This window comes from Moschus berezovskii, chromosome 6 (genome assembly GCF_049115385.1).
Source record: "Moschus berezovskii isolate FMDL1 chromosome 6, NW_MosBer_1.0, whole genome shotgun sequence".
In the NCBI taxonomy this organism is placed as follows: domain Eukaryota; kingdom Metazoa; phylum Chordata; class Mammalia; order Artiodactyla; family Moschidae; genus Moschus; species Moschus berezovskii.
The window spans coordinates 109,340,163-109,356,607 of NC_142465.1; the positions used below are offsets into that span (position 1 = coordinate 109,340,163).

General features: G+C 45.4%; 1 protein-coding gene across 2 annotated transcripts in view; it reads left to right on the top strand.

Annotated features, from left to right (window-relative positions):
- The window catches only part of FERRY3 (FERRY endosomal RAB5 effector complex subunit 3), a 38,178-nt gene extending 23,956 nt beyond the window's left edge, over positions 1-14,222 (top strand). Inside the window, exons 10-14 of one of the 2 annotated variants that reach the window (XM_055395190.2) lie at positions 2,737-2,811; positions 7,014-7,216; positions 11,014-11,071; positions 11,744-11,811; positions 12,663-14,207. In XM_055395190.2, the coding sequence (XP_055251165.2) occupies positions 2,737-2,811; positions 7,014-7,216; positions 11,014-11,071; positions 11,744-11,811; positions 12,663-12,755 (497 nt within the window). In that variant the 3' untranslated portion in view covers positions 12,756-14,207. Of the gene's footprint in view, positions 1-2,736; positions 2,812-7,013; positions 7,217-11,013; positions 11,072-11,743; positions 11,812-12,662 lie in introns of both variants that reach the window. The other variant, XM_088837406.1, reaches the window with a different exon arrangement.
- Positions 14,223-16,445: the final 2,223 nt, after the last annotated feature.

Sequence of the window (16,445 nt, forward strand, 5' to 3'; positions counted from 1 at the left end):
AGCCTGCCAGGCTCCTCTGTGGGGTTCTCCAGGCAGGCCTACTGGAGTGGGTTGCCATGCCCTCTCTCAGGGGATCTTCCCAATCCAGGGATTGAAACCATGTCTCCTGTGTCTCCTCTTTGGTAGGGGTTCTTTACCACCAGTACCACCTCAAGATTCACAATTCAAACCGTACAAAAGAGCATACGGTGAGAGACTCTGTGACCGTGTCCACCAACCATCCAGTTTCCTGCTCCTGGGGCAGCCAATGCTGCGTCTCATGTACCTTCCAGACATGTGTTTATGAATGTGTGTGTGAGCATGTCTGTCTGTATTTACAGATTTTCCCACTTCACGCAAATGGCCGCTTTCTCTGCACACTCTTTTGTCCTCTGCTTTTTTTCCACCAAATAGTTTATCTTGGGCATCCTTCCACGTCTGTACAGACGGAGCATCCTTAGAGCCTGTTACTGCTGGATAAGGTCTGCTGCAGGATATCCCGTTAATGATCATTTCCCTGTTAATGGGCATTTCATCTGTTCCAGAGTTTTGCTCTTCTAAGTAATAATGCGTGAATAACCTTACACATATATCATCTTGCATGAGTGAGCGTACCTGTGAAATAGAGTCCTAAAAAGACATTCCTGAGCTAAAGGGCACAGGCAGTTGTACTTCTGATAATGTTAGCAATTACTCTGCGCTGCGACCCCACCAGTTTGTATTTCCACTATAGGTAACTGTGGCTTTGCTCTGGCAATGTGTGTCACTCACAACAGACCCCGGCTGAGTCTAGGAAATCAGCCTGGAAGCACACCCCAACAAGGACCTTTGGGCAAATTCCAGTCCATCCTCTTATTCTTCTGCCAGCTTCTGCCTCCGTCTCATTCAAAGTGGCATGGACGTGATCAGAGACGTAGAGCTGTTATTCTCAGTAGTGACTAAAAGCATGAAGATGGAGGTCACGACGGTGTAGGAGAAGGTGGAGGGTGCCGAGTTTACTTATGAGAGGTTAGAAAGTGTGTGGGGACGGAAAGTTTTTAAACCACATACCGTTAGGGCACCGTATGTACATCACGGTAGCATTTTGTTCTTGTTCAGGCAGCTATTTTGTGGTTTAAGTGAGTCAGTGAAACAAGTAGGTTTATAAAAGACTCCTTTCTTAGAGAAGCCCACATGTTGTTATAGAAGAGTTTTGCCAAAATGCTTTCCCCGTCTCTTCCTTTTCTGAGGCGTGCCCACCTGTTTGTTCTTCACGTTTACATCCTGATACGCAAGTCTGTCTATTCTAAGACACTCTGTTATTTTTCTCACTGTGTTTTTTATGTCAGCATCTTTATGTTTCTGTGGTTCATGATAAGCCAAAAGTAGTTTCGTTTTTGTACATATTTTATACCCATTTTTAAAAATAACCATCTTAGTGTTACAGGGTATTACCTTTGAAACACGGAAAGCGGGGGTGCTATAAACTGTTCTTTTTTGTTTCTTAGGAAGGATTTTGTCAGTTTCGGATTGCACATGAACAAAATTAAAGAGTCCTCATTTACTGTTTTTTTGTTTTCTGTGCTGTGAGCAGCCATTTATTCAGAGCCTATCGGTCTCATGGGTCTGTATGAGAATCAGATGATTGCATTAAATGTGGATTCTGGCAACCCAGAGCCTTCCGCCTATGCCTTTCCCTCTCTCAGTCTGTTTATAAAATATATGTGTTTACGAGGTACAGTGTTATAGATCAATTACTCAGAGTAGGCAGTGGGTAAACACTAGGCTACTTTTATCCAGAACTTTAAAAAAACTATAATACTCTCTTGGTAGTTTCAGTTTACTCATTTGAAGTTCTGACTGTTTTCAAGTGATTTTCTGATATTGAAGGCCATTGCAATATAGTTTTATATTTAATTTGTATAGACATATAGTTTCTTAAAGATAGCTATGCTAATAATATTCATGCTGCATTTTTCAGTTCTCTTAGGATTCTTATAAAATTAAGATGTATCTTCTATTAGAAATATGTGTACACATGTAAAATAATGTGTTCAGCCATAATAATGAATAATCAAATGTGCTATATTTTATTTTTCCAACATTTATCCTTCAAAGTAATATCATGCCTTGTAAAAAGAAAGAAAAACTATTGAATATCTGGGGGAAAAAAGAAGACTCCATTTGAAATGGAATCTCAAGTATCTGTTTGGAAGAAATTGTATATAGTGTCAGATAAGTGACAGATTTCAAGGATGGGCTGAATATCAAATGATTCCTGGTGCTACTAGCCATTAGCCTGTCGTCCTAAACAAGTTATATCCTCAACAGTGACTCAGATTCTAAAAATAAAGATGGCCACCCCACAACTGCCTAATGAAGTTATTTTATGTGTGGTTAACTTAGTGCCCTGAACTGCCCAGATAAACTGCCCAGATGAAAAACAGAGCCTTGGCAAGTCTCTTGTGGTCAAGACCGCAGAATTTGGGATCCGAGTGTGTGGGTTCCAGACCTGGTTCTAACCTGTGCCTCCTTCCTTGAGTGAATTAACCCATCTGAGCCTCTGTCCTCACGTATAAGATGGAAAGGGTAGAGTGTTGTGGGTAGAGGAGTTTTGTAAGAATTAAGAGAGACCATCATATAAAGCACGTATCAGACCGCCTGATGCCTAGAGATCCTTAGTCAGTATTTGCGATTGTTGTGGTTGTTTGGGGGACAGTAGTAGTGTGTTCTCATATGTTAACTATATTCTTTCATGGTGCGTTATCTTATGAATAGATTCTGGAAGCCGAAATGGAGGAAGTGATGATAAGACTAAAACTGCAGATAGAAACTACTTAAATATTTTACCTGGTGAGTATTATTTCACTTGCAGTTTTCTTATAATCACATGCATTGAAATCATAGATTTGAAACACAAGTCCTTTTGGTGTACATTATACAATTTGTCAAGTGTATCACCTTAGAGCTTTGTATCTCTGTAAATACACTGTCACAGTGTCCAGCAACTAAATCCTTATTCTTATACCAGTCCTGAGTTTTCCCAGATACGTACAAGAAAAATTCCTCAAGCCGTTGCGTAAGTTTTTATTATTACTTGCTACTTCACACATTGTTTCTTAGTTTCTTAAACGAGCCAATAAATCATTTTTCTTCTGACATATAAACAACAGTAAATAGAGATGTAAATAACTGAACGCAGGTCATCTGATTTAGAATCTTTTTAATTGCCATTTCCCCATAAATGTCCCTGTCTTCCCATTCTTTAAATCTCCTGTATGACTCTTGGGAATATTGTTTATCAACTGGAAGTTCAGACCCTTGATGCTCTCCCGGATTTAATGCCCTCTGATGACCTTCAGCAGTGTTGGTATGACAGGGCACAACAGGAAGGCCCGTTTGTAGACATTGTGTCAAGTCTCTTCAGCCACATGTCGCAGGTGCAGAAACAGCCAGAGTTGTCTGGCCCCATCCCCTTCCCCAGATTTTCAGCGCCAGGGCCGCATTCCACTGGTGCTCACTCCTCTCCCGGCCAGCTAGCTGTGGTCGTTGGCTTCCGAGTGCACGCCCACCTCAGATAGCCCGCCCGGCTGGAGAATGCTCAGTGGCGGGGATGGCGTCACCACGAGGTGGTTCTCCACTGTGTCCTCCTCTCCGTCTAAAAACACCTTCATTGAGACAGGATTTATCGTATCTCTCTTCGTAGGTGCATAATTTAAATCATCTATCTTTTGTGGCTTTCTTAAAATGTGTCACCCTTATCTGTTCCGGAGGTAGTGATGTCTGATTTTTTTAAACTTAACTCTTCACTGCTGTGTGTATTTTCCCTCTTGGTCCTTCTTGGAAAAAGCCTGTAGGTGAGTATCTGGCCCTTACTAGTAAATCAGGAGACTCTGCCATAAATCAGCATCAGAGAAGGAGTAATAAGGGTTCAGTGAGCTATGCTGGTAGCTTCTGAGTTTCCATTTGGGAAAAGCTTGCCAGCCTAGCCAGGAAGGATACAGGAGATTAGAAGGGTCCAGATCACAAAATGCTTCTAGATTTCGAAGTTACAGAGAAAGAGTTGATTTATGTCTCTTTTAACCAGTGAGTTTTTATCTAATTTCAGTTAGATAAAACCAGTTTTGTCATTATCTAATTACTTGTAGCTTGTATCATCTGAAGAATTAAACATCAGCTTCTTTAATTCTTAAAACAGCTTTGTAAGGAAAGTAGTCAGGCGTTATTTTTCCCATCTAATTCATGAAGTACTGAGGATCCGTAAATTGAATTGATTTGCCCAAGATCACTCAACCAGTCAGTACTAGATGCCAGATCTTCTTAACACCCAGTCTGGTCCCTTTTCCTACCTTCTTATGTTATTTCAGTCGCCACTGCCAGCCCCGAGACCCCCATGTTCCTCACAGGTAAAATGAGACCCAGGACAAGTCATCTGAGGTCAGATGAAGCAGTGCCAGCTTGGGGATTAGGAGCACCTGACTTGTGCCCTAAGTCATCAGCCCCCATGCTGGCCATGGCCCAGGTTCAACACGGTGACTCCATCACCTAAGCCATCAGCCAGAGTTCGAAAGGTGGGGCTTCAAGGGACCTGCCTGGTTTCTGATAAGCAGTCTGCGTCTCATGTTGCCTGCCAGGGAAATGGCAGCCATACCACTTCTTGCCGGACAAGTTTTTTCTTTTTTTTTTTTTAACATTTCTTTTGTCTAGTTTGGCCTGACACTGGCCTTTCTTTAATTTCTTTCACTACTTTATCTAGTTCTTGTATCGTAAGTCAAAGGAAAAAAAAAACAGACTTTTGACTAGGGCCTATCAGTGACACAGCTTATGTACACTTGTAACTGGAAATGGTTAAACACTGTGCCACTGTGCGTTAAGTACTTTAAACATACTCTGTGTTTATATGTAAATATAAAGTAAAATCCTAAGATAAGGACCTTGAGGCCAGGATGAGGGGAATTTGTGGGGATGTGGGTTAGTGATGGAAGACTAGGTTTTAGAACAGCAGGATTTTCCTCAAAGAAGATCTCAGAATTTCCAGTGAGGCAGGTGTGTTTATAAAAACATATTTTTATATATTTTCTGTTTATTTACATTGACAGAAACTACAGAATATAAAAGCCAATGGCTGGCATGGCTACCTAGGGAATGGAGTGATTGTAGAAAGCCTGGATGTTAAGGCTTGATAAAACAAGCTTTCGGTTGAAAACATTGATTACCATTCAGCAAACCAAAGTTTACCAAGTACCTTCTGTGCACCAGGTCCTGTAGTTTCGTGAGCTACAGACAGCATGGTAAATGAGAGAGACAAAAGTCCTTAGAGTCATGGCATGTAAACAGTGGTGCTCGCTTTAAAATGACCTCATAAACAGATCGCAGAGGAATCTCAGTGCTGAGGAGAAAATAGAACAATGTGAAAGAGAATCAGTGAGGAGTGAGATCCTACATCAATCAGATGGGTCAATCAAGGAAGACTTCCGGGAGGAGGTGACCTTTGCTCTGAGACGTGATTGGTGAAAAGCAGTCATCTGGACAGGAGCCGTGGGGGAAAGGCCCTCAGGAAACAGCCCTGGATCAGGAACAAGCCCTGTGTATCTGAAGATCTCTTAAGGAAGGCCGTGTGGCTGGGGCAGGAGGAGAGGGTGAGACAAGAGGATGGAGTTTGGGTTTTTTTCCTGTCATGGGAGCCTTTTGGACCATGTTAAGTGGGAGAGTGATGTAATCTGATCTATACTTAAAATCATTTTAACTGTATGTGTGGATATCATCTGTTGGTGGGCAAGAATGGGAACAGAGAGGTTAATTCGGAGTGTGTTACTGAAACCTAGGTGATAAGATGGTACTGTGAACTAGGGTGATAGCAATAAAAATGGAGTGCTCAGACTTGAGATAGTTGAAGTGTTTGTTATAGATCACTTCATGGCAAATAGAAGGAGAAAAAATGAAAGCACTGACAGATTTTATTTTCATGGCCTTCCAAATCACTGTGGGCAGTTTCTATAGCCATGAAATAAGACACTCCTTGGAAGGAAAGCTATGACAAACCTAGACAGTGTATTAAAAAGCAGAGACATCAGCCTGCTGACAGAGGCCCATATAGATAAAGCTATGATTTTTCCAGTAGTCATATACAGATGTGAGAGCTGAACCATGAAGAAGGCTGAGCACCAAAGAATTGATGCTTTCGAATTGTGGTTCTGGACTCTTTGAGAGTCCCTTGGACAGCAAGGAGATCGAACCAGTCAATCTTAATGGAAATGAACCCTGAGTATTCATTGGAAGGACTGATGCTGGAGCTCCAGTACTTTGGACACCTGATGTGAAGAGCTAACTCATTGGAAAAGACCCTGATGCTGGGACGGATTGAAGGCAAAAGGAGAAGGGGGTGGCAGAGGATAAGATGATGAGATAGCATGATGGACTCAATGGATATGAATCTGAGCAAACTCCAGGGGATGATGGAAGACAGGGAAGCCTGTCATGCTGTAGTCCATGGGGTCGCAAAGAGTTGGACACAACTTAGAAACTGAGCAACAACAATACTGAAAATAGTTGGTGAATTGGGTGGGGGAAGATGTCCTGCGAAAAAGAAAGTAATGAAGGCCAACTCGTGTCTTTCTGTCCTTGCAGCTAACGGAAGAGAACTGACTAGTCCCCTAAACTGAGATGGAGAAGAGCAGCTGTAGGGTGTGGGGAAGACAGACCTTCAAGTAGCCTGTCTTGACATGTTAATTTTGAGTGAATTAGGGCGCTTTGAGCATTTACATCAGATTGCGATGATGAGCACTCATTTGATTTACTTCCTGCTTGGTGGTCTCTTCGTACTAGTTTATGAACCTAAGATGAATTCGGCCATCACCTCTCTTTTCCATCACCTTCTTTCTGAGAATTAAGTAGCGCTAATCCTGTTTGCTTCCTGAGTTCCACACAGGTCCCTGACAAACTCCTCTGCTGGTTCAGCACATTGGCATTGGCTGCCCGTCACAGTCGTCTCTGAAGCCCACTAGTGAGCACACTTTGTGTTTCTGAAAGTCACGATTGTTATCCGCTGTTGACAGGAGAATTTTACATCACGCGGCACTCTAACCTCTCAGAAATACACGTCGCTTTCCACCTTTGTGTGGATGACAACGTGAAATCGGGAAACATCACCGCTCGGGACCCCGCCATCATGGGGCTCCGAAATATCCTCAAGGTCTGCTGTACCCACGACATCACAACCGTCAGTATTCCCCTCCTGCTGGTGCATGATATGTCAGAGGTAAGCAGATGGGAAGAGTGCCAGCATTTTCTGAGATTGTGGCAACACTGTGGATACGCATCATCCACTTTACATTTGTGGAGAAGGCAGTGGCACCCCACTCCATTGTTCTTGCCTGGAGAATCCCATGGGCGGAAGAGCCTGGTGGGCTGCCGTCCATGGGGTCACTAAGAGTCGGACACGACTGAGCAACTTCACTTTCCCGCATTGGAGAAGGAAATGGCACCCCACTCCAGTCCTCTTGCCTGGAGAATCCCAGGGACGGGGGAGCCTGGTGGGCTGCCATCTAAGGGGTCGCACAGAGTCGGACACGACTGAAGCAACTTAGCAGCAGCAGCTTTACATTTGAAAAGCACTTTTCATTTTTAATGAACCTTTACATCTCCTATCTGGTTAATAGAACCAAGTGACACGTCATATAAAGCGGTGAATAATCCCGAGCCACACATATTCAGAGAGTTACAGCAGTATCCTAGGGTAGGTAAACTAGAACGTCAAACTTAACTTTAGCTTTGGGTAAGGCACGTGCTCCTCATCCTCCCCTCCCCCTCCCCCCAACTTCACCTCAGTTTTTGTCTTTAGGCAGCATTAGGGTTACCTCCACATTTGTATTGGCTTCAGTTCAGTTCAGTTCAGTCACTCAGTCGTGTCCAACTCTCCGCGACCCCATGAATCTCAGCACGCCAGGCCTCCCTGTCCATCACCAACTCCCGGAGTTCACTCAAACTCATGTCCACAGAGTCGGTGATGCCATCCAGCCATCTCATTCTCTGTCGTCCCCTTCTCCTCCCGCCCCTAACCTTTCCTAGCATCAGAGTCTTTTCCAGTGTATTGGCTTAGACTACCATTAAAATGATTAAGCGTTCTCTGAGCAGGCATATGGAGAAGGAAATGGCAACCCACTCCAGTGTTCTTGCCTGGAGAATCCCAGGGACGGGGAAGCCTGGTTGGCTGCCATCTATGGGGTCGCACAGAGTCGGACACGACTGAAATGACGCAGCAGAGCAGGCATTGATAGTCAATGGAAAGAGGTGCTTTCCCGTTGGCAGGAAGAAGCCAGGCTCCTGTTACCAGGTCCTCAAGGACACTGTTGCTACAATGCTCATACTGGCCTCTACAGCTAAAACATGGCACAATCATTCCCTCCTTTTGCTGTTTACTGTATTTTATGGTTTTAAATTTTAAAAAAACTCTCTTCCCGTGACTGCTTTCTCTCATGCTTTATTTCCTCCCCTCCATGAAAGCTAGTTAGAGGGGTTAAGTTGTAGAAATAATACAGAGGTTAAATCCAACTTTAGTTAGAGTCTGGAGGAGCACAACAGCCTCCAAGCAAACAGGTTCCAGCTGATCCTTCCAGGAGAGCCAGTGGCCAACAGGGTGAAGGACCCATATCAGCAGCACGTTGCTGCTGGTTTTGAGTGGCATTCTTTAAAAAGCAAAATTTCTAGCCGGCAAGGACAGGTTGTGAAAGGAAGGGCATTCGCTCCTAACACTGGCGTAGGTTGCCATTTCCTTCTCCAATGCTGGAAAGTGAAGTCGCTCAGTCGTGTCCGACTCTTGGTGACCCCGTGGACGGCAGCCCACCAGGCTCCTCGGCCCATGGGATTCTCCAGGCAAGAGGACTGGAGTGGGGTGCCACTGCCTTCTCCACAAACGTAAAGTGGATGATACGTATTCCACAGTGTTGCCACATGCTCAGAAATAGCTGCTGCTACTGTCGTGTCCGACTCTGTGCGACCCCATAGACATAGCAGATGTGTGTAAACCCTCTTACCGTAAAGAAACAGTGCAGGAGATTTTATGTTGCACTTTTCAGAGTGACTGAGTCCCCGCTTAGACTCATTGTATTCAGGAGGCCTCACTTTAAATGCAGTTCTCTGTGTAAACACACACACAGCTCAAGTCCATGTCAGACAAGGTGGGTTAAATGATTTCCCACTGACCATCCATCTGTGTTTTTACCAGACACGCCATTCTGATTAAGAGAACTCTGGCTCCGATTGGTGAGAGGTGCGCCAGCGTTCTCAGTCTCTCGGCCTCAGTCATACCTAATCCAGCAGTAGGAGTGACTGACCAACGTCCCTTGTTGTTTTCTTTTCCTCCACTGTCGCTTTATGAAGTTTCAGTCCCACCAGGAACTTTTAGCCATCCTTCTCATCACAAACCAGCCCATCTATAGTAGAGTCTTTGGGGAGAAACCAAGAAAGTTTGTGACGAGCTCCGGCCCCATGAAAGTATCCGGACATGCCTGCAGCTGGACTCCTGGTTAACCAGTTTATAAAAATGGTTCTATGTAGGTGGGAAACAACCTCAAAGGCAGCATTTCCAAAAGTCACCAAGTTCGGCTTCACTCCCAGACATCTGACCCTAGCAGCGTGCCCTCTCCCACAGTGTCACAAAAGTTACATGTTTTAAATCGGGACGGCCAGCTGCAGAACATTAAGTCTGCATCCAGAGTCCCATTTTAATTCACAGAAGTATATCAAGCCACACTCCTCCCATCGGTCATATTTAAACATCCATTCAGGTCACAGAGTCTGTCCTACAAACTCAGACGACACTGCCTGGGATATAGAGGCGGTGTCTGTCTCAGCTTTCACAGAAGGCCCCACGGCATCTCGTGTCTTGTTTTCTTCCTGTAACAGACAGACATGCCACACAAAGTGCCCACACTGAAGCACGTGTGAGGTGACACCAGTGTCGGAAACAGTCCTGTCCTGGGGTGGATAAAATGGACTGCAATTTAGAAAGAAAGGAAAAAGTAATCCATCGGCCAGAAGGAAGACATCCTGCTCTTACCAGTTCTGTCCCTGTAGACTTTCGTTTTGCGATCTGAAGACAGTGTCATCCTGGAATCAGTCTAACCTGACAGACGGGGAGTGGACCTGCAGGTCACGAGCCCCGAGTCCCTGACTTTTCCTCTTGTCTGTGCTGTGAACTTGTTGACTCGTTTGGGACTCACCAGGTTTTAGTTGATGTTGTTCTTTGTTTTTAACCTTTCGTTGTTGTTTAGTCACTCAGCCATGTTCGATTCTTTTGTGACCCCCTGTACTGTAGCCCACCAGGCTCCTCTGTCCATGGGGTTTTCCAGGCAAGAATACTGGAATGGGTTGCCGTTTCTTTCTCCAGGGGATCTTCCTAACCCAGGGATTGAAAACCCATGTCTCCTGCATTGGCAGGCGGATTCTTCACCACTGAGCCACCCCAGAAGCCCTTTTAACCTGTCTTAGCATATAATACCGGAGAAGGCAATGGCACCCCGCTCCAGTACTCTTGCCTGGGAAGTCCCATGGACGGAGGAGCCTGGTAGGCTACAGTCCATGGGGTCGCTAAGAGTCGGACATGACTGAACGACTTCACTTTTACTTTTCACTTTCATGCATTGGAGAAGGCAATGGCACCCCACTCCAGTACTCTTGCCTGGAGAATCCGAGGGACGGAGGAGCCTGCTGGGCTGCCTTCTATGGGGTCGCACAGAGTCAGACACGACTGATGTGACTTAGCAGCAGCAGCAGCATATAATACACCTCGGGAAAAGCACACAGAAACATGCAGCTCGCACGTTCCCCGACTGACCACTGACATCACCAGCGCCCAGGTGATGAAGCAGAATGTCACCAGCCAGCACCCCAGAAGCTGCCCCAGGCTCTCGTCCAGCCAGTGAACCCACATTCTCTCCACTGTTCCCTACACAAGGGTAGCCGCCGTTTTCACTTTGAAAAGCACAGATTAGTTAGGTATTTTTTTCCTGCAAAGTCCTATCAAAAAAATACGATTTATTTTGTTTCTGTTTTTAGGAAATGACTATACCATGGTGCTTAAGGAGAGCGGAACTTGTGTTTAAGTGTGTCAAAGGTAAGATACAACCTTATATATTTAACAACAAGGACCTATCTTTCTTCCTTGAAAATCTTGGCATCGAGCAAGCCAGGTGAAAGAACGTGGATGTTCCTTTGGTCATCTGGTGCCCCAGTTAAAGGTTTAATGAGCAACCCCTTCATAATGGACTTTTTAACCTTTTCCAATCACAAAATAAAATCTCCAGCCCTCTTTTTTGTTTCGGGTCACGCTATGCAGTTTGTAAGAGCTCAGTTCCCCGACCAAGGCACCCAGTCCTAACCATTAGGTCCCCAGGGATGTCTCCAGCCCTCTTGAAATGCAACGATATTTGATCATTGATAGAACTTACTCTCAGCTACCTTTCATTTTCCTGAAAAGAAAATAAAACCACATGTTTAAGGAATCTATATTGACCTGTTTTGGCTTCGTTGTGTGGAGACAAAATAGAACTCAAGAAATGATCATTCCAAGTGTTTGGACAGCACTATGTGAAACTGCTGGTGTGGAGAATTAAGGATTACAGAAGTGTATCTGGCCCTTGGGCTTAGCCTCTCCCACAGGGAAGTGGGTACCTAAAGCGTGAAGACAGGTAGCCTGACTGTAAACATCCAGTTTACTTTCAGTAAAGGACAGGTAGGCTTGAAGACCAGAATTCATCATTCAGCCACATTTGTTGCTCTGTTCCAGGTTTCATGATGGAAATGGCCTCGTGGGACGGAGGGATTTCTAGGACAGTGCAGTTTCTGGTGCCACAGGTGTGTTACCTGGGTAGATCTCACCTCAGTCCAGCTCTGCTATAGAATTCCTTACAGATGTGGCTAGGCACACTGCCCTGCACACAGTATTGCTGTTGTTGTTTAATTGCTCAGTCATGTGCAACTATTCACGACCCCATGGACTGCAGCCCACCAGGCTCCTCTGTCCATGGGATTCTCCGGGCAAGAATACTGGGGTGGGTCGCCACTCCAGGGGGTCTTCCCAGCTCAAGGATCAAACCCGCATCTCCTGCATTGGCAGGTGTGTTCTTTACCTCTGAGCCACCTTGGAAGCCCCGCCCTCAACTCATTACTGCATAATAAAATGCTCACAGCTTTCTGTGTTTAGGGGGAGAAGTGTATGAGCCATCAAGGCACTCCGTTTACTGTCGAAGATATTAGCGTCTACCACTTGAGGGTTCTTTGATTTAACCCAAAGCCGAACTTGACTCCCCTTTGCTTTTTTCCCCCCACAGTTATGTTATATAGAGTCTAAAGAGTTCATAAAGGCGGACATGAGCAGGAAACGATTCTGTCTTCTGTGTAGAATTCAGCACAACGAGTGGTACTTTTATCTCTGATTATACTAGTATGATCGAGGGCTTTTTCTGGTTATCAGGCTTACTGCTTGACAGACACAGTGGTTCTCAGAGACAGAGGCCAGAGAAACGCGCCTGCCCAGAGCCACGCAGTTGAGTCAGTTCCCAAAGATGAGGTTCTCACATTTCACTTCATGTCCAGAACTGCTTGCGTTACTTCCATATTTTAAAACACTTAAAAGCATTTTTTAAAAGTCACTGATAGTTTAACACATGCAAGCTCTTCTCTTTTTTTTTTGTTACCTCTTACAGAGTATTTCTGAAGAGATGTTTTACCAACTTAGTAACATGCTTCCTCAGATCTTCCGGGTGTCATCGACACTGACCTTGACCTCCAAGCACTGAGCCCCCACAGACCGACACGCTGAAGAAGATGCTGGGATCCTGTCAAGCAAAAGATGCCCAGAAAGAGAACTTGCCACCCAAGGCACAAATCCAGTCATGATAAAAGTCTGCTAAACATTCCAAAAACCCGTATGTTGTACAGACTGGTGATCAGCCCCTTACTTATACATTCATTCTTAAGCTCTGTTTATGGGGAAAAAGTCTTGTTTTTTTTTTTTCCCTACTGTTTCCCTACTGTCCTATCTGTGAATATTAGTTAAAACTTTCTCTGTTTCACACATGGGCATTTGATGTAGGAGATTATTCACTCCAATTTCATGGAAATACTTGTCTTTTCCGAAAGTTTGAATCATACCCGGGTACAAGGCTTATTAGTGAGTCACTGAGTCGTGTCTCACTCCTTGTGATCCCGTGGACAGCAGAGCCTGATGGGCTAGAACACTCCGGGCAAGAATACTGAAGTTGGTTACCATGCCCTTCTCCAGGGACTCTTCCCCACCCAGGGACTGAACATGCGTCTCTACGTTTCCTGCATCGGCAGGCGGGTTCTTTACCACCAGCGCCATCTGGGAAGCCGCAGAAACAAAAAGCACTCCTACTGGTACTCCTACACATAATCACTTACAGAAAGGCGTTTGGCAGAGACAGTGCTTCCTCATAACACAGAATGTGCCTTGATCTACTCAAGGCAGCAACTGTCCAATAACAACCTTGAGGAGAACACCACTCCAGGCTGGGTCCACGACTCACTCACACTTTCCAAACCCTTTTCCAAAGAATCTGGCGGTCCCACCAAGAAGAAGGTAGGTGTTCTGCCCTTGGAGCAAGAAATTGTCTTCCAAGCACGAATGCTACCATTGTGACTGATTCTAACACAGAGCAAGGTACATAGAAAGTGGGGTGTGCTGGTACGGGGTCAGAGACTGCTGGGGCTCATACTGTGACAGGTCGAATTGGAGGTGAGTGTAGTGTGATCAGTAAAAGGCATTAACTTTCATGCCAGGACTTCTCTGGGGGTCCAGTGGTTAAGAGTTCACCTTCCAGTGTAAGGCGTACGGGTTCGATCCCTGGTCAGGAACAAAGATCCCCCATGCCTCATGGCCAAAAAAACCAAAACATAAAACAGAAGCAATATTGTAGCAGATTCAATAAAGACTGGGAAAATGGTCCGCATCAAAAAAAAATTGAAATTTTTGCTTATTCAATAAATTAAGTGTTTGAGATTAGCAGATGCAAGCTTCTGTGGTGGGCTGCAGTCCATACAGTCCACGAGGTCGCAAAGAGTCAGACAGGACTTGGCGACTAGACAACAACCAAGATTGGAAAAATCAAGCAATGACGCTACATACCATTTTTTAAAAAACTTTATAGTTTGTATTGGGGTATAACAAATTAGCAATGTTATGGTGGTTTCAGGTGGATAGCAGAGTGAGTCAGCCATGCATATACATGTATACATTCTCCCCCAAACTCCCCTCCCATCCAGGCTGCCACATAACTTTGAGCAGAGTTCCATTCTCAAAAAGACACACCAAACACTAAGCGTAACAAGTGTGTAGTTAAAAGTACTAAATGGTAGGGATTTTAGTGCAGCAGTAGATGAGGAAGTCTGTGGTGTTGTGTTTGGACTGAGAAGGATGAGATTAAGACTACCCGGCGTGTTCCTGAAGGCTTCTTGGATGGGAGTGGTTTCAGACACTCCATGAATGATGAGAAGGAGTCCGCTTGGCAGGCCGAGAAAAGGAAGCGCGTCCACTGTGTGAGGTCCAGACAGGAGCAGGGGTGGAGTGAAGGGAGCGCAGCACCACCGGGAAGCTGGGAGAAACAAACTGACCGCAAGGGCCTGGTCCCAGGGCCTCAGCGCCAACCGGGGGGCAGTGCAAAGACCATCTCGGTGAGCTTCGGGTTCTCAATTTGCACACACAGTTAAGGATCCCGAGGACAGATGATGAGGTCCTCAAGGCTTTAAAAGCACACTGGAGACAAGGCGGGTGCTGAGCCTGAGGTCTCTGGTCCCTACTGCCCTCTCCTCCCCTGCCCCCACTTACGTACTCAAAACCCAGCAGGGCTGTAACCTCGCCGTGATGGGGAAGGGTGGCCCGAGCTGTTCCGCAGCATGGCAGTATGACCGGAATGGGAGAAAGGCATGAAGAGGAATTTGAAGGGAAGCACAGCTTTGGTTGCCTGGGCGCTGGCTGAGCTCATCTCCTGGCAAAGCACACGCCGTCTGTGTCACTGCAGTTGGATCCTGGCTGAGTCTCACAAGGAGGAAAAAAACATTCCACAAAGGAAAGATGAATTCATGGAAAGAGGCCTGTTTCAGAGGCCCTCAGAAGAGTCAGCCGAGCTGTGCTGAAAGAGCGAGCAGAGCGCAAAGGGCGGCTCCTCGGGCATGCTGTTCAGTTTTTAGGTAAAGAATGTCTCTATGTTGCACTTGCTCTCATTTGCACAGTACGTCCAACTCTGCGACCCACGGACTGCAGCCAGGCTTCCCTGTCCTTCCTTATCTCCCGGAGTTTGTTCAGACTCATGCATTCAGTCAGTGATGCCGTCCGACCATCTCATCCTCTGTCGTCCCCTTCTCCTCCTGCCCTCCAACTTTCTCAGCTTCAGAGTCTTTTCCAGTGAGTCAGCTCTTCTCATCAGGTGGCCAAAGTATTGGAGCTTCAGCTTCAGCATCCGTCCTTCCAGTGAATATTCAGGGTTGATTTCCTTCAGGAATGAGTTTTCCCATTTAGATGAAATTGAATATGTATCATGGCATACCATGCTCACTGTCATTCCTGGCAGGTTCACAAAACCAGAAACAAATCCTTGCCATTTTCTGTTCACCTGTGAAGTCTCGTCCTGGTGAAATGTATCTTGGGAAAGATTTTTTTCAGTAGCTCAGTGACATCATTAAGACACCTTCAGTTCAGTCGCTCAGTCTTGTCTGACTCTGCGACCCCATAAATCACAGCATGCCAGGCCTCCCTGTCCATCACCAACTCCCGGAGTTCACTCAAACTCATGTCCATTGAGTCGGTGATGCCATCCAGCCATCTCATTCTCTGTCATCCCCTTCTCCTCCTGCCCCCAATCCCTCCCAGCATCAGAGTCTTTTCCAGTGAGTCAACTCTTCGCATGAGGTGGCCAAAGTATTAGCATCAATCCTTCCAATGAACACCCAGGATTGATCTCCTTTAGAATGGACTGGTTGGATCTCCTTGCAGTCCAAGGGACTCTCAAGAGTCTTCTCCAACACCACAGTTCAAAAGCATCAATTCTTCGGCGCTCAGCTTTCTTCACAGTCCAACTCACATCCATACATGACCACGGGAAAAACCATAGCCTTGACTAGACGGACCTTTGTTGGTAAAGTAATGTCTCTGCTTTTTAATATGCTATCTAGGTTGATCATAACTTTCCTTCCAAGGAGTAAGCGTCTTTTAATTTCCTGGCTGCAATCAGCATCCGCAGTGTTTTTAGAGCCCAAAAAAATAAAGTCTGACACTGTTTCCACTGTTTCCCCATCTATTTCCCATGAAGTGATGGGACCAGATGCCATGATCTTTGTTTTCTGAATGTTGAGCTTCAAGCCAACCTTTTCTTTCTCCTCTTTCACTTTCTTTCACTTTCTTTTTTCTTTTTTTTTTTTTTTTTTTGAACAGAGGAAAATTTATACGTCGAACCTGGACTGGTCACTTATGA